We start from the raw sequence: 27245 nt of genomic DNA, 5'->3' as shown, positions 1-27245 counted from the left end.
GTGAGACAGACATCAGTGTTCCCAGCTTTACCCACAAGGACACTGAGGCTCTGAGGCATAACCTGCCCAAGAGAGGAGCAGGGCCAGCATGAAGCCCGAATCCCCTTACCTGGCTGCCTCTGAAAGACCTGGACCTTTCACTGACTGTAGACAAGTCATTCAGTTTTTCTGAGTCTCAGAGGTGGGTCAACAAAACAGGTTTTGGCCCTATAACTCAGAACAAAGGAGACAGATGCAAAAGCAAATTAGAGTATGTTACTATCACAGGGGCAGTGACAGGGCACCCGGGGGAGAGGCTGGCATGACAGAGAGAAGGGCTGTGAGGCCCAAAGCAAGCACAGCCTGGCCTCTTCTGGGGGAGTGTAGTCCCAAGAAAGGAGGGGCTCACCTGAGGCTTCCTGAGGGTCCCCTGCTGGAACCAGGGTGAAGGAGCTCAGGCTGGTACTGAGGTGAAGCCGGGGCATCCCCGGAGCTGACACAGACACTGATGGGGCTCAGACCTCATCGGCAGGCTCTGCCAGGGTTGAGGAGAGACCCTTTAGGCTGGAGAGGAAAACAGAGGCTTTTCTACTTCTTCCTTCCCGTTAGCAGTCTGCCTGAGAATCTGAGGGAGGAAAGTCCCTAGGGTAGAGGGAAGTGAGAGCTGCCATGCTGGGCCTGGGCAGAGGGGTAAGGCAAAGAGAGTGAAGCACGGCTTTGCAAGTTGTCTATATTTGCATGCTGAGCTCATTGCTGCTCTTTTTCTCCCTAGAAAATAAAATTACATCATGTTGGGGGGGGGAGGGGGAAGGCTGGAGGGTGGTATATTTGGGAAAGGTGAGAGGAACACAAAGGGTGGCTGGCATCATCCTGGAGAGAGAAGATCTGTAACTCCAGGACAGGCGAAGAAAGCCCCCGCTTTGCTTCTGGACTCCACTCCTCCCCGCTCTCCCACCTTCAAGGTGGATAAATCTGAGTGGTCATTTACTACGGCTCTCCTGACCCATAAAGGGAAGAAAAAGGTTTTTTCAAACACGGAGTCAAGCAGCTAAAAGGATCCAAAGGCCAAAGGCCTTCCAAACTCTAACTTACTCTTGGCCATCTAGGGTCCCAGCCACTGTGGTCACCGAAAGGTCGTAAGGGGAGGTGTGTGTGCCTTTGGGAAGAATTAAATCTGAGAACGGGGGTTTGCTGTTAGGGGAAGAGGCAGCGTCACTAGTCCAGTCCTCCCTACTTCTGCCCCCATCCCGAGAGTCTTCCAGAACCCCAGCCCCCTCCCGCCTCCCCTCCCCCTCTCCCGCCCCTCCCCGGCTCTGACATCACGGGCCGGCCGGGTGGGGTGAGGCGGCGCCGGGCTCGGGCTCAGGCTCCGCGGGCGGAAGAGGCGGCGGCGGCGGCGGCAGGAGCGGCGGCGGCGGCGGCGGGAGCCGAGGCGGAGGCTCCGGACGCTGCTCAGGAACCGGGGACGCCGGAGTGCCCGCTCCCCGAGCGCTCAGCCCCGGAGGCGGTGAGAGGGCCGCGAGGGGACGTGTCGCGGGGAGGGGCAGATCTGGGGTCTGGGCTTGGAGGGGCGTCGATCCGGGACGCCTGGGGACAGATGCGGAGCGTGGGGGCCCCGGGCGGGTCCGCTCCGTGTCAGGCCCCACGGGCTCCGTCTCTGTTGGTGTGCTCGAGCGCGGAGTGCGTGCTGGAGGCGGCGTGGCTCCGGCCGCCCGTTCCACGGTGAGCGGCAGTTTGGGAGTCGGACCGGGGCCTGGGGATTGGGATGCAGCCTGCTTCCCGCCCAGCCGGCTCGGCTGGGCCGGCTCCCGCCCCTCCCTTCCCTTCTCTGGCTTCGGACTCGCCTCGGCTGGCGGTCTCCCTTCCCAGCCCTGCCCCAGCTCCGCCGGCAGCCGTCCCTACTCCGGCAGCTGGTACCACGTGCCTTCATCCAGTCTCTGCACCTGGGGAAGAGGTGGGATTGTCGGAGGCTAGTCCCGAGGGAAGGAATCGGGAGCTGGGGGGTGTAGAGGAGTGAAGTAGCTAACGTAAAACCTATTAATTTCATATAATCCGTGTCAAAACTGTCAGGGACACACACACACCTACAAGAGACACTCCAGCACACACGGTGACACATACCCATGTGACTCTTACACACATCAGCTGCACACAGCAGATCACAAACAGTCTTGCACTTGGGCATCCAAGCCCCCACCTCATCCCCATTGCCTCCCACGTGCAAGTCTCCTGGAAGAATGTCAGTCTAACAGGACAGCTGAGGGGGGGCCACCATCCCCAAGTCCACCCTGATTTCCTGGGCATTTTCTCCCAGCCCTAGGCTTCGGATTGCCCCTCTTTAAAACAGTGAGAAAAAAAAGGTAGAAAATCCTGGTCGCATTCCAGGACGGGGAGACAGGATCTTGAGGGTGAGTGAGGCTGGTACTTTGAAACTGGGTGAGTAGTGAGGGTAGGGGCTGCTGGTGGCCTCTCTTGCTGGGTCCAGTTGGAGCTTAGGGTGCTGGGAGTGGCTGGCTTCTGGGCTTCTGAGTGGCCAAGGGATGGAGGAGGGGGTGGAAGAAAGGAAGAGGGAGAAAAAGGAAAAATGAGTATGAGTCAGCCAAGGATGGAGCCCAAGTCAGAGAGAGAGAATGAGGGGAATGTGTGTGACAGGCAGACAACAAGAGAGGGACACAGGGACAGAGATACAGTCAGGGAACAGGGCGAGGAAGGAAGTGAGAGTCATAGGTGGTCAGAAGAGTGCGGAGAGTGCTGGGGAAGGAGGCTCAGAAATTAGGGAGGATGAAAGCAGGATGGAGGTGAGACCACTGGGAGTTAGGGGAAACATGCTGAATATGTATGTTTTGTTTCCCTATGTGTCTGGCCTCCAGGCTGTCAGAGCGATTAGCTTTAATTGCTCTTCCCTTTGTGGTTAAACACTCCATTGGGGAAATTGCCAGAGATGCCCTAGGCTGCTGGCTGCCCTGGTTGCCTACTTCCTCACTTCCCTGACACCTGTGCCCATCGTGTGTGCATGTATTGTCATGCACGTATAGGACCAGAGTTACACCCTGCCATGCCATCCCCTCACTCTCTTAACACAGCGTCACCCACTGTGCAGTGGTAGACATCACTAACCTGTGTGCGAACTTATTTTCTTTATAGCAGGGACACTCACTCCTTCCTAGTATAACTATAATAGTACAGTAGTTCTGTGTATTGAAATGAGGACACCAAGTCACAGAACCCAGGAATACTAAGGTATTCGTGGCTACCACCAGGTAGGATAGGATGAAAGCCCATTTGAAGACCAGGGACAGAGGTAATAGATGAGGAAGAGATAGAGGTGGGAGAGAAATACAAGTAGAAAGAGATAGAACCAGATGATCAGAGAATAGCACAGCCCTACTCCCTCTCTCCTGCCCTGCTCTACCCAATGCCTGGTGTCTCCTCTTGCTCTCATCTTGGGTCCAGTCTTTCTTCTCTTAGACTCAGGGCTAGAAGCTTAACATTGTCTCTGTACTCAGGGGTAACCCATTTTGCTTCTTGCCCTGAACATTTGGAGGTCCAGGTGTCCTACCCCAACCCCTCATTCCCAGGCTGGCTCTGGAATCTTAGAATCCTCTTCTTCCTACTTTATAGATATAAATGCATCCCCTGCCCCCCACAAAAAGTTGAATAGAAGCTAAGGGGAGAAGTCAGCTGTGTATGACTGTAAAGGGCCTGAATTTGGGGCCCAGATCAAACTTAACCTGGCACTTTCCGGCCCCATCCCTCTGCTTTGCTGTGATTACCACCCTCTCAAGCCCAGGCTGTAAGACAGACAGACCTGAGTGCCTACAAGCCCTGCAGCAGGGATCTCCAGGTCCTTGCAGTTCCCCTCAGCTTAGGCAGCTGCAGCAGATGTGAGGGAGGGAGGGATAGCAGCTCCTAATCCTGAGGCTTCTTAAATTGACGAGGATTTGGAACCAAATGCTAGGGAGTGGGGATAATCATGAATTAATGTCCAAATGCATAGAAGTTCTTTTGGTGCTGCCACCTCCCCCACAGAAGGTTACCCCAATTTGCCAGACCTCCAGGTGCCCCCAGGGCCTGCCTCTCCGTCCCCAGTGCCCACGGAGCACCCACCGGTCATGTTCCCAACCACTGCCATCCTAGAAGCTCAGAATATAATCCTTAGCTCTTGCCCCTCTTCCTCAGCATCCTCAGTTGGTTTGACTTTTGTCAGGGCCCCACCTGGAGCCAGCTCAGGAGGAGAGGGAGGCAGGAAGGAAGGTGTGAGGAAGCGGTGAGCAGAACACAGAATGATCTGGGAGGGAAGGGGACAGACTTCCTGGCAGCCTCAGCTCCGGTTCCCGGTTCCTGCCTGAGTATCCTGTCCCAAGAATGGCCTCCACCCAGGCCGCCTGGTGTTGCCTGGGCAGCCTCTGCCCTGTTGCAGAGATCAGGAGGACTTTCTGAGCTATGGGGACAGGAGAATTCTCTATAGGCCCTATGGAATTCTGAATCTTGGGTGAGAAAAGCAACATGGAGAGTGAAGGAGCCAAGCTTCTGCCAAGCCGCACCCATCATGGCCAGACTACAACTGAATAATGGTTGACCAGGGAGACTTGAGAACCAAGTAAGGAAACTCCCCCCAAACTTCCCTACCGTTGTACCTGCTGCCACACCCAGGCCTGGGCAGACTGTCTCCAGGGAGGCAGGCAAGCAGGCTGCCTTTCCCCTATCCTTTCTGTCTGTTCTCACTCACCATTCCCCACATCCCTCCCATCCAGTGGTGTCATTGTCCTGACAACTGGGGGGACCAGAACCGAGGTTGCCATGGTAACCAGAGCTCAGGCTGCAGCCTCATTGTGGACTGTGCGCGCCCTGTCCCCTTCCCGCCGCCGCAGGAGTCCTCGTTTGCAGCCTGTCTCTCCCTCTCCCAGCCCGTTTGCTGCCTCCAAACTGTAGGCCCCCTCTTGCCCTTCTTCTTTTCTCTGGATGTAAGCTTGTGATTATCTGCCTGCTTTCTTTCACACACTCTCAGCTGGCCAGTCACACACACACACACACTGGACCACATGCACTCAGCACCGCTCATCCAGTGCTGGCACATACACATCCGTTACCAGAACGTCCAGACACGCCCACAGAGCGCAGCGCTGCCCCCTCCCTGTGCCTGGGCCACGCTCGTGCACACACGTACCCACCCCGTTTCTCTCAGGGGCCTCCTTGTATCTGTTTCACTCTGCTAGAGAGGTCCTACCCACCGCCCCCAGGCTTGACGGGTGGGTGTCTTAATACACATGACCTTCCCACCTACCTCCCCTCTAAGTCTGTGTTTTTGATTCAGAGTCCTGAATCTTAACTTCTCCCAGGAGCTGCATGCACACACACACACACACACACACACACACACACACACACACACACACACACACACACACACACACACACACACACACACACACACACACACACACACACACCCCGCCCTCCCAGAGCTACACACACACACCTCCCCCCTCCCTCCCAGAGCTACACACACACACCCCTCCCCCTCCCTCCCAGAGCTACACACACACACACCCTCCCAGAGCTACACACACACACACACACACACCTCCCCCCTCCCTCAGAGCTACACACACACACCCCTCCCCCTCCCTCCCAGAGCTACACACACACACACATACACCTTCCCCTCCCTCCCAGAGCTACACACACACACACCCCTCCCCCTTCCTCCCAGAGCTACACACACACACACATTCTCTCTTTCTCTCTCCCTCCTCCCACAGTATCTCTCATTTACAAACTCTTCTTCTATGTGAAAGCAGGGCACCATGATCCTAAATTCTGTCCCATTTTCTAGCTGAGGGCTTGGTCCTAGTCTCCTCGATGGGGGCAGTCTTCTTGAGGGCCTCCTTTCCAAGCTGCCCTTTTCTTTTCTCTGTTCCTTCCATGCCCCCCTTCATTATTATCCCCATCATCCCCCTTGTCTCTACCCCCTATCCTGTCCTTGGATTATCAGTGGAGGGGGCGGGGGCTGAGCTCCAGAGCCTGCTGCTGTGACCTAGATTTCAAGGCGGAGACGGTCCTGGTGCTGACAGTCAGAGCGCATTGTTCCTGGCCCAGCCTGGCAGGGCCACTGCTGGGCCCTTCTGTTTGGTTGCACCTGGGTGTGCAAGTGAGCATGCATATAAGTGCCTGTTTCTTGTGGGGGTCATGCTGGCTCTGCCGCCTGGCTTATTGTGTGTGTGTGTCATGGTGCCTGCCACCAAGGGAGGCCTGTTTGTTCTGGTCCAAGTAGGGGGCTGGGAATGGGGCCTTCTGGGTCCACACCCCTTACTATATAGTGGCCATGCTTCCCTGCCCGTTTTCCTTCGTATAAACAGAAATAAGGACAATGGGGTGTGTCGACTAGCCCCTTTCTGCAGTTCCTAGCCCACTGTTGGAGAGATCTGTGGGCAGTTGCCTACAAGGTCTTCTCCTCCTTGCTCCACCCCTTGGCCTAGCTACAGTGTTTATGGCATAACTTGTTTTTGTAAATGCTTTACTTTTCTAATTATAAAAGAAATATAGTCCTGGGCGGGGGTGGGGGGGGAAGCCCCCTTTTAAAAACCTACCACTAGAGTTGTATATTTTATCAAATCCAGAAAGTTCATTCTAAGGTCTGACCTTTTTTCTTTCTGTCTTAGCCATAGTCCGTATCTTAGTGGAAGGAGGGTCTTTGATGTTCTCTCCCTTTTCACCCCAGAATCATGAAAGGGGCATGGGGTGAAGGCCTAAATGAGATCCAGCCTTCCCAGCTTTTCAGAGGTCATGTTGAAGGTAGTGCCAGCCGGATGTTGATGGAAGCAGAAGTGGCAGCCCCCTTCCTGCCAGACTTTCCCAAAGCAGCATCTAAACCCCTTCCCCCTGCCACCCAGCCAGCCTGAGAACTGGGCAGGGGGCCAGAGCCAGCAGCTTGGTATTCTTGGGCGCGGGGGCTGCAGGCATAGCACAAAGGCTAGGAGAGAGGGTTGTGTGGAGGCCTGGCAGCCATCAGGGGAGAAAATGGGCTCCACAAAGGTGGGGCTGTAGCCCCCTGCTTTACCCTCCCTACCCCCACCCCGAGACCTAATGACTGAATGCAGGGCTGAGCATGGAGGGGCCCGGGGACCATTAGACCAGGCAGCTAGGCATCTATCCAAAAATGAGTCACTAGTGGGGTAGTGGGGAGTTGAACTGAGGGACCCCATTTGCTTCTGGAAAAGAATGGGAGCTAGAATACGAGCCCCCGCCAGCCCCTTCTTTTTAGCTTCTTACTCCCACAGCAAGCCATTCCCTCTAGTTGTTTTGGAGTGTTTTGTTTTGTTTTTTGACAGGGGGAGGGGTTGCAGGTGGGTGGGGCGATCTGGGTGAGAAAGTCAGGAGCAGGTTGCTATGGTAACCGCCTCCTCAGTCAGGGAGCGGTTGCCAGGGTTACTGTTACAGGGAGGAAAAGGAAGAAAAAAGATGGTGGGAGAAGGAGGTGTGAGTTTTCACTCCAGACTCGAGCTTGGTCCCTAGCTTTCCAGTTACTTCCTGTCTGCTCCTATCTCCCTTGGGTCGTCCTTTTCTCCCTCCAGCCCTGGCCTCCCCAGCCTGGGTTCTGGGCACATTCCTGAGGAATGTGCAGGGCTGAGGAAGTGGGCAGTGCCAGTTAGTGAACCAGATCCTGAAGCTCAAGTTCAGCATCCTGTCTCCTTGTTCCCCCAACTCCAGTCATGGCCGAGTACGGGACCCTCCTCCAGGACCTGACCAACAACATTACCCTTGAAGATCTGGAGCAGCTCAAGTCAGCCTGCAAGGAGGACATCCCCAGTGAGAAGAGTGAGGAGATCACTACTGGCAGTGCCTGGTTTAGCTTCCTGGAGAGCCACAACAAGCTGGACAAAGGTGGGGGAGGGGGACACAGGCATCTTGCCGTCAGCCCCTCATGTGGCTCAGTTCATGCAGCAAGCAGAAATTAGACCTCCTGCACAAAGTGCACGCCTCTCTGACAAGGCAGGATACGAGGAATGCTCTAGGAGAGGAGGCTGGCTCTAGGGCAGTGGTCTTTACATTCTTCATGGTTCCTCTGTTAGTAAAAATATTAATTCAGTAGAAGAAGTTACTCAGATCCTACTGTGCTATGCTGTTATCACATATATGATAGAACATTAAAGTAGAAGTTAAAAGTGGTAAAAATTTAAAACCACAAGTTCTATCACGTTCTTGTCTACTTTTAGAGACCACTGCTCTGGAAAGGGCTTTGGGGAGGAACTGGTCTTTAAGATGGTCCTGAAGGGCAAGAGGGATTTCAAAGGTAGGATCCAAAGGAAGACATGCTAGGCAGAGGGACACAGTATGTTTAGAAGTGGCTGGAAAGGTAAGTTGAGACTGTGCTCTGGAGGGCCTTGAGTGATGCAGCATTTGATAGGTGAGGTGAATAACTTGAGGGCCCTTTCAGAGAGATTAACCTGTAGCGTGGAACATAGGCTGAAGGCGGACATGCTGCACCCAGGAGACTACTGCAGTAGAGGGGAGGACCCAGGCAAGAGGCATCGGCAGTCTCCTAGAACTGGCCAACTCATAGACATCCCTCTGGTCTGAACCTTCTTGTTCACAATTACCCTTCTCATGAGGCTCAGAATCTCTCCCAGGTTGTCTCAGATCCCACCCTTTCAGTCCCACATGTCCTGCGAGGAGATTCTGATGCATGTTGTGGTTTTGTCGCTAAGTCATGTCCTCTGTCCATGGGATTTCCCAGGCAAGAATACTGCAGGGGATTGCCATTTCCTTCTCCGGGGATCTTCCAAGTCCAGGGATCGAACCCGAGTCTCCTGCATTGGCAGGCAGATTCTTTACCACTGAGCCACCACGGAAGCCCCCATTCTGATGCTTGCTTGGAGGAAAAGTGGAAGAGGGACAGGGTGGATGATGGGTATTTGGAAGGCCAATTCATTTTCTCTGCTCCCCTCCCCTCCCATGTGGAACCTGGTATTTCACCTAAATCTCACATTCTAAATCTGCAATCTTGAAACTTAACTGATCTGCCCTTCCCGGGAATAGTCCTCTGTACTGTTTTTCCCCTGGCTCTTTCCCTGGCTTAGTCACCCCTCGTCTTCGAGGGGGAGGCCTCACTCCTCCGGTGGGAATGCTCAGTCTCTGTTCTTGAAGCCCAGTCCAGTAGTGTAGGGGAAGCTGACAGCTACAGTCTAGTTCTGACCCTCAGTCTTCTGCCTTCCTCTAGACAACCTCTCTTATATCGAGCACATCTTTGAGATCTCCCGCCGTCCTGACCTCCTCACTATGGTGGTTGACTATAGAACCCGTGTTCTGAAGATCTCTGAGGAAGATGAGCTGGACACCAAGCTAACCCGTATCCCCAGTGCCAAGAAGTACAAAGGTAAGAGGCCATGCCTTTAATGTGCACCTCTGCCCCTCCCACGGATTATCTGTGGAATACTTGAATTTTGGGAGAACAGAGGCTCTGTTAGCCTACCTGCTGTCTCCCATGACTTCTGTCCCTGGACATGTCCCTTTTTGCCCTCAGACATTATCCGGCAGCCCTCTGAGGAAGAGATCATCAAATTGGCTCCTCCACCGAAGAAAGCCTGAGCAAGGGGGAGGAAGAGGAAGGTTGGACCTTCATCAGACTACTCTTTCCCCATCCTCCAGGGGAGGGGCAAGGGCAGCCCTCCCCCATCTACCCACTTACTAACCTGGTCCTAACCCCCTTACTGTGCGCGTGTGTGTGCGTGTGCGCACGCTCTGGCTGTCTGTCTATATGTCTAGCTCATCTAGTTCCTCCTCCTCGTGAGGGGATGGGGGTCAGGGGCTGGGGGTGGGGCTCAGTTTCCCCACTCTAGGGGGAGTTGGGGGCTATTTCTATGCAAATAGAAATAGACACATTCTCTTACTTCCCTTTCCTCCACTCTTCCCCTACCTCCCAGAACTGTGGGAGCAGAAAGGACCTGTGTTTTCCGACGTTGAGGAGGCGAGGCGGGAGTGAGGCATGGAAGAGTGGGGTGAATCTAACGAAAAGCAGTGAGAGGGAAAATGAAGAGGCCACCCAACCCCCACCTGGAAGGGGCAAAGAGAAGCCAGAGTTTGTGTTTGTACCCCAATGCTGGACTGGCTGAGGAGTCCTGTTTCCAACTGTTCCTGAGGGTAGAGGCCCTGGGCACCAGCAGGTCCCCTTTTGCTCCCCCTTCATAGGCCTAGGGTGGGTATGAGCCAGAGATCACTGGATCCTTCCCTGGCCCCAAAGTTCAAACCCCATGGAGAACCCAGCACTGAATCCCACCCCCACCCCCCACCACTGGGCCTGAGGGGACGAAGGCAGAGGAGTCCCCTTTTCTACTCCTTTATTCCTACTCAGACTGTTGCACATGCTAACCTTGGGAGTTCCTAGAATAGAAATCCTTAGGTTTTAATTCCAGTCCTGTTTCCACCTACAGAGTCCCAATGTGGTTATTGCAGGCAACGTTCCCTCTCTCCGTGGTCTATAAGCCCCTACCCCAAGAGAGAAAGAAGGGAAGAAGCTAACTACAGTGTTTCTGTTGCACTGATCCCCAATTCAGTCCAGGAGGGGGCTTGGTAACCCCTCTCCCTCAATATCCTGGCACCTTGGGCTTGTGAACACCTCCTAGCCAAATCACTAGAGTACAGTGACCGCAGCCTCCTGCCTGTCCCAAGTCAGCCCTCCCCACCCTGACCGTGCTAACTGTGTGTACATATATATTCTACATATATGTATATTAAACCCGCACTGCCATGTGTACCCTTTTTTGTGGTGTCTAGCATTAACTTATTGTCAAGGCCCGGGCGGGGGGTGGAAGGAGAATGCCACAGTGAAGGGAGTGGCAGAGTCAAATTGCTATATAGTCGAAAAAGAACACTTTTTTAAACTTTAATTTCACATGCAATCTCAAGAGACTATTTGGAGAGTTTAAGTGAGGTGGGGAGCTTTTAGGATGTTGGGAGCAAAACTTCAGTGGGAGGGAAGGGCTGGCTGTTGGAAGAGGGAAGAAGCCAGACTGGCTGGAGAGCACCCTCTACTAGCCCAGCCCAGCCCAGCCCGTCCCCTCTGGCCACTGCTGCGGACACCTGCCTTAAAACACACACCTTGTGTACTCCACGGTTTTGCCTTAAAGGACCTTCCCAAGTTTCCCCAGCCCTGTCTGGCTTTCTCCCTCAAGGAGAGAGAGATGCTGGTAGAATTAGGAGGTGGAAAATGAGCATGAATTGTCCTTCCAAGCCAGGATATGTTATGTGAGATGGAGTCTGAGAAAGAGAGAGAGAGAGAGAGAAATAGGGAATAAAGAGGCTCTTCAAAGTGAGGCTTCCTTTGAAGAGAGGAGAGGGTGAGATGAGAGAAGGGAGACAGGGTTCATTTTCAGCAGAGTGTAGTAAATGTCTCTGTAAGGCAAAATAATCTAAAAAGACTAACCTGCCCTCCCATCCCAATACTGCTGTGAGATCGCCCCATTCTGTGCTCCTCTGTCTGCAGTGTGCACGGCCTTGTTCTAACCCTGGAATAAAGGTGACTGATTGTACTGTACCTAACTGATTTTAGAATTTCTGTGAATGACCAAGATTTTGGAGGCTTTGGATGACTGGGAAGGGAGGGAGAGCAAAATTTACCCCCAAATCCTTAACTGCAGCCTGGAATAGAGATCAGGAAAATACCCCTAAGTAGTATCTCTCCCTTCCCTCATCTTCCAAGTATCACTGAACTGTGAGGCCTATTCCACTTATACAGTCTCCAGCTGGAGCCCAACTGCTGGAAACACAGATACTACAGTTTTAGGAAGTCCAGCTTGGTGTAAGACTAAGGTCAGGCACCACACTGAAAGGAGCAAAAACAGCCCACAAGTAAACGGCTCACATATCACACACAGAGCAGCAGTCAGGAAAAACAAAAAAAAAAGCTTTACTGAGAGAAAATACACAACAAATTCCAGAGTGCATGGTTTCAGCCCACTCCATCACCCTACCAGCAGTAAGAACACAGACCGCTCACAGTCACCACACATTCCCTACCTCTGGAAGGAAGTGCAGCAGCTAACATCTGGTCTGAGAGCTGCTAGGAAAAGGGACAGGAGGAAGGAGTATCTGGGAATTCCATCCTTTCACTCTTCCCTTCCTTCCTGGCCTGTTCTAGTGGAATCTGACTGTCCCAGGATGCAGAACTCCTAGCTGGGGACAAAGAAATAGCAGCAAAAGCATTTAAGGGCAAGAATTCAACTGGGGCTTTCCTGTTTATTGACTACTGACACAATAGGTGTCTGAGCCCCAGCCACCTTAATCAATCCTTAGATTAATGACTTGTCCTTCAATCCCAAGATATGGAAAGGTGGACAATGTAGAAAGTCAAACCCAGGAGGTCTTTCCCTATATTCTTCCATTAGGAAGGGAGCTGGTGTGAAGCTGGATAGCTTAAAGAATCAAGCAGATAAAGGTTAGAGTGAGTGTGTCTTCTATCACACATGGTACTAGGAAAAATGGTCTGCAGTGGCAGGACCCTTACTGAAGTCATAGTTCAGTCAAGTTTTTAAGATAAGCCAGTCTCTGGCTAGAAGGGCCATCCTAGGAACCCTTACAAGACTTAAGGAGAGGTAGGATATCTGGGGCAAAAAGCTGAAAGGGGTTTCCTCAACCCTGAAACCATGGTGGGAAAGCACGGAAGGGCAGAATTCAGGGTCCTTCCATTCCTGAGCCTCCTAAAACCTAAAGAGTTAATCCCCAATCTCCAATGGCCATGCACAGAGGGTAGGCTGACCCCAGGTGACACCTCCACATCATTACCCTCACTCACTCTCTCCTGTAAGTCCCTTTATTGCAGTCATAGAGAATATATAGGTAATTAAACTCTGACAATAATTTTAACGTGATACACCCAATTTTTAGTTGCTTTTTAATATATTTATAGATATAAAATTAGGCCTCTAACAGTGATAGGGACAGGGAGATTGCTGCCACCACACAACTTTGTTTAAAGTCAGAGAAGAGGTAACATCCTTCCTATGCTTCCACTTCTGCCCTCCTCCCACCTCCCCCCAACCTCCCTCACCAGACCTACTGAGGGGATGATGAGATAAAGAAGAAAGTGAAGGATACATAATCAAGTGCAAAACACTGTGACAAGTTCAGAGAATGAATGGGGTGGAAAGGAAAGTGAAGAGTGTAGGATGGTTAGGGACTCTTATTAAAAAGACTTCCCAGAAAAACAGGATCTCGGGATGGGGTTGCTCGGGGGCGGGGGGTCAGGCGGGCAGAGAAAAAACAATGCAACTGTCATAGACTTTTAAAAAATAAAGAAAATAAAGTCAAAAACCTAAACCAAAGAGAGTGTGGCATTTCTACCACCCCCAGTCTGGCCCCTTGGTACTGAACAGCCAGTTATCCCCCCACCCGCCACCCAAGAAACAAGGGAGACCAAAGAAAAGGGAACCCCATTCCCTACCCCAAACCAGTTAATAAAATAGGCTCTTCCTTCCCCCCAAAAAGGGTTTGGGGAGAAGCCACTTCTGCTGAGTCTATGCGCCTCTCCGTGGAGCCCCATTCCAGGGCCCAACTCCCACTCCTAGATGCTCTTTGTAGGTTTGCTCCCCTCTGGCTTGTCCTCCTGGGATGTCTTTTTTTTTTTAAATCTAAAGCAAAAAAGTCCAAAGTGCGTTTCTGCTGAATGTTAGGGCCTGGCACAGGAAAGGGCTGCCCAGGCAGGATCGGGTTGGCAGCCCCAGCCCACCCCTCCTGGGTATGAGGCCTCAGGATGGCATGCACTGCACCCGGTCAGGACCCTCCTCCTCGTCCGATGTGTCTGAGGAGCTGGGAGACTCATCAGAGTCGGCGTCTGTGGCCCCAACCCCAGGTTCTCGCCAGCGCTGTAGGATGGGAAAGGCTTATTAGTAATTTCCTTGGAACAAGGTCAAGCGTGTTAGGTCTTAGTTACAATTTATATGCTCTAGGCCAAGGTCAGCAGAATTTAAAGGGCCAGATGGTAAATATTTTAGACTCATGGGCCTTATCTTTGTCACAACTTTTCAACTCTGCTTTCATGTTGCAGCATGAAAGCAGCCAGACAATGCATAAATGAATGGGTGTGGCTATATTCTAACCATACTTTATTTACAAAAAAGAGGCACTTGCCAAAAGTGCCAGTTTGCTAAACCCTACCCTAGGGTCTCTTCTGGCATGAGAGAAAAAAACAGAACACAGCCTGAGAATTATTATTTCTTCTCAACTCCTTCCCCACCCTCATCTGATTGCCTTTTTGAAGACAGCCTGGTGCATGCACGGTGATGGAGAACACAAAGCAGACGCCATCTGTCTCCACTAGTGGCTTGTCCAAGGCTACATAAAGGTTCTGATGGGGATGGGGAATAATGGATGGGAAACCCAACCAACTTCACCTGTTTCCTCCTAAAGCAATGAGAAGTATGCACTGGAATGTTTCACCCTCTTGAGAGGGTCACTGCCCTTGGGAGCTCACGTCCCACCCCCGCTTACCCGGTGATGGCGTCTCTGTCTCAGGTGGTGCATGAGGAACCAGAGCATGTGGCTATCAAACAGGTCAGTGTGGTGCAAGCTATCTTCATCCCGTTCCCGCTTGTTCTTCTTAATCACCTGGAACCAAGAGGGTGAGGGGATTGGGCGATGACTATAAACCCTAGACTTGATCAAAAAAGGCTGGTGTTCAAGCCCAGTAAAATCTTCCCTTAGAAACTATTACGCTGGAGTGAGCTAGATTAGATTCAGAAAGGATGCTCTAGGTTCATCCAATGAGAAGGTGGATGATTCTTCCAAAAGATGTCCCTTATCCCCACTCGACCATTAACTAGAGGTATTTCAAAGCTGTGCCTGGACTCCTGGACTGGGACTATTCCTAGAGAGGCAATGACAGGAATATGGGGGATGGTGTTGGAGCAACGCCTTTAAAAAATTATACAGCAAATTATTCCTTCCTGTAACAATAAAAACTCCTAACAGTATGTGGATAAGCAGAAAGAAGAAATCCTTAGTCAGTTACTTACATCCTTTAACCCTGTAAGTTCAGTGGAAGTTTCAGCTGTGGGCGCCCAGATTTTGACATCATGGTCTAGGCCACTGGTTGCCAGCACAGGCAGGTGAGGGTGGGGCTCAAGACAGTTTACCTAGTCAGGAGAAGAAGAAAACATAGGCTTAGGGGTACATGGGAATAGTCTAAAAATCACTACTCATTTTGCACCAATAACTGTCCTTGATAAAAAGGTAGCTGCTGGGAGGACATGCCCACCCATCATGAGACTAGGCTAAAGGGCCCTGGACACAGACTGGGTGTAAGATCAGGCCTATCTCTCATTTCCTATGTTTAGGTAGGGGTGGCCTCATCCCCAGACATAGCTCTAGGGGTGGGCGGGTGACTGGCCAAGCGTACACTGCCTTCACAAAAAAGCAATGAGGTCCAGATGACCTCATTCTCTCCAAATTCCAAAGCTCCAACTTGCCCAAGGCTGGAAAAAAACATCTCAATGGCTTTTACCAAGTGGCAAATAAATTTTTTAAAATGAAGAAAACAGCAGCAGCTGCTGAGCCCCTAGAGAAGGCTCAGAGAACAATTACATTCACTTGGCACTGTTCACTAGAACTGGAAGAAGGCATGGGCTGGGAAGAGGCTGAGCCTGATCACTGGTGGGGTAGTGGAGACCCATGTCTGCTTGAGACCCCTGCACACCCCAGGAGACGGCACCCTGCTGCTTGCCATGAAAGCATAACAGGCTCAGCTGTAGGACAGCAAAGTACAGCAAGGCAGTTTCCTGGGGCACCGACCGCCTCAAGCTCAACCACCCTCCGGATATTATTCACTGAGCAGGAGGAAGGAATTTCAGAAGCTGAGATGGCCTTCTAGCTTAGGCAGCCTCCTATCCAAAGGCACCCATGCCCTCTGCTGTCTGACTTGGAAACATCAGCCTTCCTCGGCAGAGTAGGGTAGTTACCATCCCCACCGGAAGAGCTGGTCCCAGTCTAGCTGCTAAAGGATTTTTGGGCTTTCAGTCAGATGAGGAAAAGACAGCAAAGTATCTAGAAGGAAGAAGGTGTGGTCCAGTCCACTCCTCACCTCTCCCCACCCCACCCTGTCTTGCAGCTGCCATATAGTCCAAGAAAACAACCCTTGGCAAACAGCCTCTTAGTTCTCCACGGACCAACCTCTGCCTCGCCTGCACATGCAGAGAGCGGCTGATGGGAAGCCAAGGTCAGCATGGAAAACTGACATACAGATTTCTAATATTTGTCTTCCATTTTATAAGTAAACAAATTCTCAGAATAGACTGACGCTAAGTCTGAGTGTAATAGTAAAGCAAAAACCACATTTCCTTTCTCCTTTTATTTCACATATCAGCTCATTGCAAAGTTTATATCTGAGCTCCTTATAGGAAGTATGGAAGAAGCTCCGCCACCTGGAGCAGAGACGGCACTAAACAGAAAAACTCCATTGCCAGAAATATTATCAAGATATGTTAACTTAACACACACAAACTTGAACGCATTCATCCATCTCCAGATAAGCCCTTGCTACTCTTCTAAAACTCTGACCTAGCTTTGCTTGACAAGGCAGTAAAATAAAAAAGCACAGGAGAGAAATTCCTTGAAACTTGAGACTTATGGACAAAGTCAGTGACAAGAGAACAAGACAGTAAGTTACATATAGTACCTGAGTTGGAGCTTGCAGAGGGAGCCGACAGAGAGCTTCTGGGCCAGAAGACCTGGTCGTTTCACCTGACCTATCTGAAGGTCAGGGCTTATCCTGTCAATAATGCCTGAGCAGAGAAAAGAGCTCTGGCCTTAGATGACTGAGTTAGGGGATGCAGAGGATGGGATAAAGGAGCAAAGTGTTTTTGGGAAACTAAAGATGGTCCTGTGCCAACCCTTGGCCCTGAATGAAAACAATAAAAGACCTAGATTTTGAGCCAAATACAAAATCAAGACACTTGGGCAAGGTGGATGAGAATTTCAAAGATCCCTATCTACCTTATGATATATTCTGCATTCAGGCTGGTGCTGTGACCTCACTGCTGTGAGGTTAGCACAAAAAGTCAGAAGGAGCCACGTGAGGACCACACGGATCATTCAGCTTACACAGAGGCAAGAAAAAGGCAGGAATCTCACTGCGAGGTGCAGTCTTTATACCTCCTGTTCTAGTGCTTCACTCTCATGACCACTAAAACTCAGGCCTGGGGCCCACCCATCCAAAGCAAACGCCCTCCCCATCTGAGCACCTGGATTAATCAGCAAACCCTGACGCTGGCTGAGCTGACAAGAGACTGGCCTGTGGAATGATCTGGGCAAAAGACAAGTACTGGCCTGTGGGCAGGGCATTTAGCCCTGTATTTCTCTAGAACAGAATGCAAGACAATAGTTTATGATCAAGAAAAGATTCACTGGCTTCTTCTGACTTCCTTATGGCTACATGCCTACTACAGAATTCTCATTAAGACTCCAGTGTTTTGAGTTTGTTCACTACACATGGTAGAAGAGGACCTACATAAGAGCAGGAAATGAAGCAGGCAAGAGTGATACATACCTTTAAGTTCTAGACTCTTCTCTATTTATATTCAAGCCATAAAAACCCTGGATCTATACTGGTTCCAGGTCCCCCACATTTAGCAGAAACCAGAAAAGTCTGAAATAGCCTCGCACCAGGATAAGACACACACAAGAAGAAATGGGAACCCAACTGCAACGAATCATTCTAAATTTTAATACCACTCTCAATAAACCTCATCAAGGGATGGCTGGGTTTTCATAGCTCCTCAGCTACTCCTGAGATGCTCTTAACCAGACTATCTTGAGTAGTCAGGACAATGCAGCTGCCCCCAACTGCCTCTTTCTTATTGTCTGTAAGACAATTGTCTTTATTGTCTGAAAACCTTATAATAGAAAGTTACTGAATCCTTCCTGACTCTAGGTCTCAAAGAAGGAAAAAAATTATGGTTAGCTAGATACATCTTAGGAGCTGACCACCTTTCACTCCCCAACTCAAGACCTGCAGGCTTCCTTTTCTGTCTTATCTCTATGGAGTCTGCTGTAGAACTCAAAGGACAGGCAGATATGATATGATAATGGGGTGTATAGCAGTCAAAAAAAAAAATGGTGGTTGGGCAGGGGGGCATATTTTCTCTCTCCCTATATATGATATATATCATGTATGTTTGTATCAGCGTACAGACTATATCCTGATTTTCTCAACTGTCAGAAAAAAAAATTCTCCTCCTAGCTTGTATCTGCTAATCCAGGATCTCATCAAGATTACTACTAAGCTACTTACTACACTGTGTAGGATGGTGTGCCCTTAACTCTAATGCTTTTGTTCTGGGAAAAATCTACACCTAAAGATACCTCAGTTGAGCCAGAGATTCTTCCCTAAAATCCCTCTCTCTTCTTAATAAACCATGCTATAGAGTTACAGAGGACAGGAAAAGGAAAATAATTTCATTAAAACCTCAGCATCCCCATCCCATAGTATAAAAAAAAAAAAAGTACTATCTTTTTATTTAGCTGGCTAGACCTCTAAGACATGGTATTATGTTGTCAAAGTAAGAATTCAGTGGCCCTGCTAAAACCTACCTTAATCACTGCAGAGAGTAGGGAGTCAGTCAACCCAGCAAACCATACTCACCACGCCTCCCTTGTCCCCCTCCATGAACTGAATGATCTGGCAGGATGATTTCTCCCAGAGGAAGATGTGCCCACAGTCACTACCGCTCACCACAAACTCACTCTTGGGGCCATAGAAATTGACGCCTTTTACTGTAATGATAAATGAGGGAATAAACCGCATGAGAGCTGGCATCAGGTCTAAATATTTACCTCGCAGGAAATTTATTCACAAATCTAAATCGGCTAAGAGCCAAAAATTTCTTTCACTTTCACAAAACAAATCAAGGGATTATGCATGTAAAATAGATAGACAGAATAAGAATCACACCAAGTCCCAGAGACTATTTATAGTCTCCCAAAGAGGTCCACGGAGCTGAGCAGTTTACAGTCCTCAGCAACAACCTCCAAGGAACAGCCACCAGCCTTACCAATGCCTCATCTGTCCCAACCTGAATGGCCCCAGCCTGCCCACTGTAAAGCAGCGCTGTCCTATGGCCTATGATTATCCTTGGTATCTGTGATTGACTGGTACCCAGTCCGTGCTTCCTGGGTCATTAGGTGACCTAAGACTGGTGGAAGTTTATGCTACAACTGCCTAAAGCACCTGAGGTGGGCTTGCTACCAAGACTGAACAACAGGACCCCACCCTCTGAAATTAGTAAGAGAATCCAGGAGTCCCAACTGCTATGTCTAGTTCCATATCAATCACAGAACTGGAACATTTCCTTCTGTATGCCCATGGACCAAGATTAAATATAGCATTCCCCCTCTCTTCTCACAGTTCAAGAGAAAAAGGAAAACTGCTCTCTCCCAGTCAACATTATAACAGACATCTGTTATGAGCACTAATAACAACCAAGAGCAGTGATTCCAACTTGTCTGTACAAGAATCAAACAGGTAGCTTTTGAAAACTCCTAATCAAGTGGTATCCTATACCAATTAAGTCTGAATGGATGGGTATGGGAGCCAGCTTCAGGTGACTTCATCTATAGCAAAGTTTAGGAACCACAGACAGAACAAAGAAGGCCAATCCTCACAGCAAACCTGGGTGAGGTGCTATCAGCATTCCTCCTCTTCTGAGCATGCAAAAGAACTATTTCTTCCTCTTCCTTGAAAGTACAAGCTCACCCCCCTATTTAGGCAATTAGTCTTAGTACAACCAACTAAGGAGGGCTCTCCCAAACTCCCTAATAAGTCTTTTAATCCTCAAGTTACCTGAAATCATAAGTTTTCTTTTATATATATATATATATATATATTTTTTTTTTTTTTAATATAGTCAGTCTAGTTTACTTACACCCAGACCAAGTAACATCACTATCGTGGTGAGAAACGCTCCTGAGCCCTCTTCTCCTCTAGCACAGGAGGGCCGATGAAAACTTCAGCCCACTTAGGCTTGTCCTGTGGTGATGGGTAGCCTAACTCCTTTAGGTAACTCTTATTTGCACAACCTAAATGAGATACTGTGGCTCTTCAAATCAACAGGCTTGGGGTATAGAAACCTAGAAAGACAGCCTCACCTGTGGCGTTATTTCTGTGGCCCTTATATCTCTTAATATACTGGGCCCCATCACTGTGAGAGGAGTTGAAGAGGTAAATGTCTTCATCATTGTAGCTGGCCAGGAGCTCTGCCAAGAACAAGCACACAGCAGTGAAGGCAAAGGCTGAAAAGAGCTAGGACTAGGAGCTGGGGCTGGGGTGGGGCTTCTTGCCAGCAGTGCCCCCTCCTGACACCCAGGTATAGCACCCATCTTACTCAGTTGGAACAGCAAGCAATTCAGGTGTCTAGGGTAGACTAGGAACACGCTGCCAACTCAGGGGTAGCAGAATGCTCAGGAAGATCATACCCATTAATTCAGGAATGAGTCAAAGGCGTAAGAACCTGCTCAAGCAAGTAGCCTGGACTTCAGGACAGGCCCTGCTAAATATCGCCTGTGGCATTCTGCGAGTGCCTGGCATCTCCAAGGGTCGTGTGCTGCATCCTCCCACTGTGTGCTCACCGTCAGCGACTACTCCCCACGGCTCCACCTGGAGCTCCAGCACAGTGGTGAGCACGGGAGGGCACATGCCTCGCTGGCCCAGCAGCTCCCTAGACAGAGGGGGCATGCCAGCCTAGGAGCTGGGCCCTGCTCACGTACCTGTGCCGTCGTGGCTGTACACAAGGCAGGTGATGTTTGCTTTGGACTCACTGTTCACCTGCAATAAGGAGCAGATACTGACTGACGCCCCACCCCCCCATTATTACACCACCTTCAGGAAACAGGCTTCCTTCACACTCCCCTGTGTCTTCTCCCAGGGACTGAGAGAGAGAGGCAGAGAGGGGCAGAGAGGCAGACAGACAGGAGTACCACTGATGAAACCTGACCAAGATGGGGGGAGAGGACTTTCTGCTGGTGTCTTCTGTGTGTTAGCCATTTCATACGCACATTATCTTGTTAGGCTTTACCATCATGGTACAAGGCAGTTATCTCTATCTCTGTTGGTAAGAAAACTGAGGCTAAAAGGAGGTAAGGTGACTGCCCAAGATCACAAAACTGCTAAACGGTAGAGCCAGGGATCAAGTCTAGGTGTCTTTTGACTCCAAAGTCCAAGCTCTTCCCACTATGTCAACAAGTCTAGTGGCAGGCTTGGGGTTGAGTCAGGGAAGTCTGGAGCCACTGGCCCTTCATGAATCTTACCAGGTGATGAGGGCAGAATTTCTTGAGTACGCCATTGTTTTCATTTTCGTCAATCTTCCTCTGGTCATAAATCCTACAGAAGAAGCAATGAAAATGTCAAAACTTACCAACAACCCTTGAAGAGCTGAAATTCAATGCAGTGACTAGAACGGCAGTCAGCCAGATGTCAGAACAGATAAAAGACATTCCCCAATGCAGCTTCTGGCTCAGGCTTTTCCTCAAACATCTTCTCCCACCCCTCTTCCAAACCAAAACTCTTTTATCCAGGTACTTCTCATTCAAGTAGTAATCCTAAGTTCCAGTATTTTGAAGTGGCTTATCTCTTCTCTCAGTTTTTATGTCGCTTACTATTTATCTGCACTGAAATAACATTACAGATCCTTTTCTATGTATGCTGTCTCCCCAATGCAGTTCATTACTCACGGGCAGAGACCATGCTTTTTCTAAGTCAGGGGGTCCTCAATCCCTTCCTGAAATTTTATTTGGCTAGTTCCCCCCACAACTATTACAAGCTACCATTTATATCCCAAGACTCCCTCTATTCTTTCACCTTTTCCATCAAGCACCAAACTACCCTCACCTTCCCTCATCTTTCCAGTGCAAACTTTAATCATTTGTGCAAACATTTATGACACACAGATTAGGTGCCAAGTAGTATACCAGGTGCTAGAAATACAGTGAGGAACAAGCCAGATCTAGTCACTGTCCTTGCATATCAGTGTCCTCCAATCTCAAGAGTCTCATCCCTCCAAGAACCTTGTTCACTTGATTAGCCCTCTTTCCTCACCACTGTCTGCCCATTTTCTACAAATTCTCCCACTGATCTTTCCCACTTTTGCTTTTTCTGTCCCCCCACCTTCCCACCACGCCTTCAGTTATAGATTATGGAGAAGAGCAATCTGCTTTTAACATTTTCACTCCCTCACCTCCTATTCATTTCTTGATCCATTCTAATCTAGCTTTGACTTTCAATTCACTACTGAAACTTCTCTGGCTAAAGTCATAAGTAGCCTAATCGCCAATGCCAACAAGATACTTTTTTATGTCTTTCTCTCCTCTTTTGACATTATTCATTACTCCTTCCCTGAAACACTTTCCTTCCTTGATATCCAACCACAAGCACATGGGCTTGTGCTTCTTCTTTGTTCATCCCTTCAATGCTAATGTTGCTCAAAGGTCTAGTCTTAAGTTCTCTGACTCTGTAAGGAAATTTTAAAACCTAGAGTTCAAGTATATGTGAATGCCCCAAAACTGTGCTTACATGTATTTTTCCAAGGAGATGGGATCATAGGTCTCATATTCTCAAAGAGGCCAGAGACTCAAAAGGGAGGAAGAATTCTGCACTATACTTTCTTCTGGTGATCAAATTCCATTACCAACATTTTAACTACCACCTATATGTAGATACATGTCTCTTAGATCTGTGTCTCCAGCCCACACTTGTTCTGAGTGAGCTCTACATTTATAGCCACATGCCAAATGAATGTTGTAATGGAATGCCCAAAAGTAAAATCATTCTCCTTAAATTAAGATTGTTCAAGATCTACCCTTTCCCCCAAATCTTTGTTAACGGCACCATCCTAAATTCAGGTGGCCAAACCAAAAATCAGGTCCTTTCTCTCCTATATTTCTTTCCTGTTAACAATTTGACTTCCTGGGTGTAGTTCTTCACTATATCTGCTTTTTCCACTCTTATTCATTTTTTGCCTACATTATCTGTAGTAACCTTCTAACTGATTTCCTTGCTCATACTGTCACCAGAATTACATCTAACATGAAAAATTTAATGTAAATTCCATAATTAAATCTCTTCAGTGATTTTGTACTTTCTAGTAAATAAGGTTCAAACTGCTCAATATGGCTGCCTACCACTTCCCAAAGATCCTACACACACACACACACACACACACACACACACACACACACAAAGCTATGCTTCCTTGTATACACCATGTCTCATCTCATTATCCTAAAACAACTGTGTTTCCTTTACCTGAAATATTTCCCATTTGTCTTTAATTTTCTTTTGTGAGAAAGAACAGCATAGTTAATGCTTTCCACCATACTGAAGGAGTCTGAACTGAGTTCAGATACTATGTTATTTACTAGATGAGTAATATTGGGTAAGTTACTTAATATTTTTAATCCTTATATATCTGTTTCTTCAGAATCCTCCCTGAAGGCTGAAACTGTGTCTAGTCAACTGTGTATCTAGCACAGAGCAAATGCTCAGTAAATGCTAGGTGAATAAACAAACAAATCAATGTATGTTTGTATTCTCCACAATTCATTAACAAATATCCTGCATAAACAGACTATCCAGGAAATGTTTTTTAAATGAACCAATAAAAAAAAGAAGACAAGTAGGAGACTGCTGTACTACCAATTACTACTCTTCAGCAAATATAGCTGCTAACAATCAGATTTGTTTCCCCTCTAAGTCTCAATCAACAGCTTTCAAATATCACTAGGTCATCATTATGTTCCCAAGTCATCAAATTAGTAAAAAAAATTTAAATTAAGTATTTAATATTTTGGTGTATGGAACAGTCTGTGTTCCTCAATATCTAAAGCTCTTTGCCCTTCTTTTATCTTCCTTTTTCTTCCACAAGTATTTATTAAGAACCTACTATATTCTAGATATGATGCTTGAGACTAGGGGTTGGCAAATTTTTTCTTAAACAGCAAGGCAGCAATTATTTTAAGCTGGCAGGGCCATCCAGTCTCTGTCACAGTAACAAATGGCTATGGCTATGTTCCAATAAAACTCAGTTTACAAAAACAGTGTAGACTGCTAACCCCTGTGCTAGAAAGTGGTGATACAAAAATTTTTAAAAATTCTCTTATTATTTGAGCACAGGACAGAAGCTTGTCATTCAAAAAAATTTTTGTTTTTGATTTATAATACTTTCTTTATTAAGCAGTTTTAGGTATACAACAAAACAGAGAGCCATACAGATGTTTTCCATACACTCCCTGCCCTCACACATGTACAGCCTCTCTGATTCTAAATCACTCGCCAAAATGGTAGTTTTTTAAAAAACATACACTGACATATCATAATCACTCAAAATCTACAGTTTACTCTACATTCTATAGGCTTGGATAAATGTATAATGACATATATCCACCATTAACATCACAAGAGTATTTCCACTGCCATAAAAATTCACTGCCAATTCCTCTCTCTTGCCCTGCCACACCCCTGGCTATCACTGATCCTATTTCCACAGTTTTGCCTTTTCCAGAATGTCATACTGTTAGAACATACAGTATGAAGTCCTTATATACTGGCTTTTTTTCCACTCAGTAATATGCATTTAAGATTCCTCCATGTCTTTTCATGACTTGATGGTGTATTTCTTTCTAGTGGTAAATTATCTTCCATTATCTAGATATACCACCATTTCACATACTGAAGAACATGTTGGTTGCTTCCAAAGTTTGGCAATTATGAATAAAGCTATAGTCATCCATGTATATAGGTTTCTGTATAGACATATGTTTTCAGTTTCATTAGGTAAATACCAAGGAGCTTAACTGCTGGATCACACGGCGCCAGTTTTGGAGACACTGTCAGACTATCTTCCAAAGCAGCTGTTATCAATTTGCACTGTATGCATCTTTCCTGATGGTCATCTTTCCATTCACTTATCTGAATATCTTCTTAACTGAGGTGTCTGTTAATGTCTTTAGCCCATTTTTTGACTGAGTTTTTTTTTTGCTGTTGAGATTTAAGAGTTATTTGTATATTTTGGATAACATTCTTCATCAGATGTTCCTTTTGCAAGTATTTTCTTTCAGTCTGTGGCTTATCTTCTAATTCTCTTGAAAGATACTGTCACAGAGCAGAAGTTTTTAATTTTAATGAGATCTAACCTATCAATTTTTTCTTTCATGGATATCTTTATAATGCTATATCTAAAAAGCCATCACCATACTGAAGGTCTTCTAGGTTTTCTCCTATGTTATCTTCTAGGAGTTTTATAGCTTTGGGTTTTACTTTCAGGTGTATTATCCATTTTGAGTTAACTTTTGTGAAGGGTGTAAGGTCTATATCTAGATTCAGTTTTTATACGTGGAGGTCCAGTTGTTTCAGCACCATATATTGCAGAGACTATCTTTTCTCCATTTTTTGCCTTTGCATCTTTGTCAAAGATAGCTCAACTATATTTATGGGGGTCTATTCTGGGCTCTCTATTCTGTCCCTTTGATTTATTTGTCTCTTTCACCAATACAATGCTGTCTGAATTACTGCAGCTTTATAGGAAGTCTTGAAGTTGGGTAGTATCAGGCCTCCAACTTTGTTCTTCTCCCTCGATATGGTGTTGGTTATTTTAGATCTTTATTTTCATCTCACAAACTTTAGAATCAGTTTGTTGATGTACATAAAATATCTTGCTGGAATTCTGATTGGAATTGCACTGAATCAACAACTCAAGTTGAGAAGAACTGACATCTCCACATTATTGAGTCTTCCTGTGCCCTTGACATTTTAAATCAAATAAAGAATAGCTTCAGCACTGTCTCAACATCCTTACTGCATTTCTCTCCACAGGCCTCCAGGTCCTCACTAACTTTAAGTCCTTCTCTTCCCTCCTCACCTCCTCTTCCTGCCATGTGCCTTTAACCTAGTGTTCTCTCAGTGTCACTGATAACAATAGGGAAACAAAGGGACTATTTAGTCACTCTGTTTTATAAATCTGGGCCTACACTAAATCCTTTAGCAATAAATTTACATGTCAACCAATCACACTGCCAAATCTATCACCACAAGATTCATTTATCTGATATAGTCTCCTTTCCTTCACTCCTGTAAATTCTTATACCAACCCAAGCAGGATTCAGTAGCAGAGACTCAAACTGATACCACCCCTCACTTGCCTACCTTTTTTCTCTCTCCCTACCCTCCCCGCTTTTTGATCATATTCCAAAAAGCATGACTCTCTAAGGTTTCCCTTAAATGCTCCTTCACAATCCTAAACTAAAATTCAATGTTTACGATGCAAAAGCCTTGATGATAAATAAGTGATTTCTCTGTACTCCCTTAGAGGTTTCCCCTCAGGCTAGTGAAAGCTAATAGTGCTATGATATAAAATATTCAGCAAAAATATTTTCAGATTCCTACTGTAAGGTGAACCTAAAGTTCTGTCAAAGAAAGAATCAGAAAGGAGGAATTCCAATATACTCAGTGAGCTGAAGCCGTGCCAGAGAAACTGAAGATGACGCGAGGAGAGCCAGGGTGCTGGAAGGGCCATCTGCTCATAGGCAGCCAGCTCAGCTCAGCCCCTCAGTCGTGTCTGACTCTGCGACCCCACGGACAGCAGCTCGCCAGGCTTCCCCGCCCATCACCAGCTGTGCCTCAAAATCTACATGTGCTTCTGTCAAGTAAACAGCCTACTACACGCTGAGAATTTGGCACATACAAAGGGATAAAGAACACTGAGGCTGATAAGAGTCAGAAGATCTGAGTATTTCTCCTTGTGTCAAAATACTGAAACTAATTTCCAGCCCCATTCTAACCCTCAGAAAGTATCAGTTTTGGATAAAGGCATTATCAATTGCAGTTATCAATATAGACGATGCCTCCATTTTCCTCCAAACATCAAGGTTCTTGTGGTTGAATTATCTGAATTCCCAGACTTTTCAATGAATCCAGAGCTCAAGCAGGAAATCCAAACTAGAAATTTCAGTAAATGCTTTTTTGGAGGAAGTAGCACTTGAAAGTTCCAACAACTAAGCCCCCTTTTTTGATCAACAGCTTCTTATCTTAAAAAAAAAAAAATCTACTGCTACACATTTGCTATTGGTCAATAAAGAAAAGGAATTTAGAAGGCAATGAAAACAGGGGAAGAAGAGAGTAACAAAGTTCCCCAATTCTCTTGCAGGGTTCTTCAATAAATTAAGATAGTTTCTCAGGAATTTCTAAACATTTAGTCTATCCCTGTGATTATTAATAAAATTAATTACAGAAT

General features: G+C 47.6%; 2 protein-coding genes across 10 annotated transcripts in view; one reads left to right on the top strand and one right to left on the bottom strand.

Annotated features, from left to right (window-relative positions):
* The first annotated feature begins 1326 nt into the window (after positions 1 to 1326).
* On the top strand, positions 1327 to 11512 carry PEA15 (proliferation and apoptosis adaptor protein 15). 2 transcript variants are annotated; one of them, XM_065947559.1, is made up of 5 exons: positions 1327 to 1486; positions 7690 to 7863; positions 9200 to 9355; positions 9503 to 9588; positions 9903 to 11512. In XM_065947559.1, exons 2-4 carry the CDS (start codon positions 7692 to 7694, stop codon positions 9565 to 9567), a joined length of 393 nt encoding a protein of 130 aa, XP_065803631.1. In that variant the 5' UTR covers positions 1327 to 1486; positions 7690 to 7691; the 3' UTR covers positions 9568 to 9588; positions 9903 to 11512. The 2 variants fall into 2 exon arrangements, with proteins under 2 accessions (XP_065803631.1, XP_065803625.1); XM_065947553.1 differs by having other exon boundaries at positions 9503 to 11512.
* Positions 11513 to 11860: 348 nt separating this feature from the next.
* The window catches only part of DCAF8 (DDB1 and CUL4 associated factor 8), a 40904-nt gene continuing 25519 nt past the window's right edge, over positions 11861 to 27245 (bottom strand). For all 8 annotated transcript variants that reach the window (XM_065947525.1, XM_065947517.1, XM_065947502.1 and 5 more), the window contains 7 exons: positions 21271 to 21343; positions 20731 to 20788; positions 20113 to 20220; positions 18611 to 18741; positions 14988 to 15107; positions 14464 to 14580; positions 11861 to 13838 (listed from right to left, as the gene is read on the bottom strand). In XM_065947525.1, the coding sequence (XP_065803597.1) occupies positions 13722 to 13838; positions 14464 to 14580; positions 14988 to 15107; positions 18611 to 18741; positions 20113 to 20220; positions 20731 to 20788; positions 21271 to 21343 (724 nt within the window). In that variant the 3' untranslated portion in view covers positions 11861 to 13721. The remainder of the gene's footprint in view (positions 13839 to 14463; positions 14581 to 14987; positions 15108 to 18610; positions 18742 to 20112; positions 20221 to 20730; positions 20789 to 21270; positions 21344 to 27245) is intronic.

Source organism: Muntiacus reevesi, chromosome 1 (genome assembly GCF_963930625.1).
Source record: "Muntiacus reevesi chromosome 1, mMunRee1.1, whole genome shotgun sequence".
Classification (NCBI taxonomy): Eukaryota; Metazoa; Chordata; class Mammalia; order Artiodactyla; family Cervidae; genus Muntiacus; species Muntiacus reevesi.
This window is presented reverse-complemented; position numbering and strand designations above follow the sequence as displayed.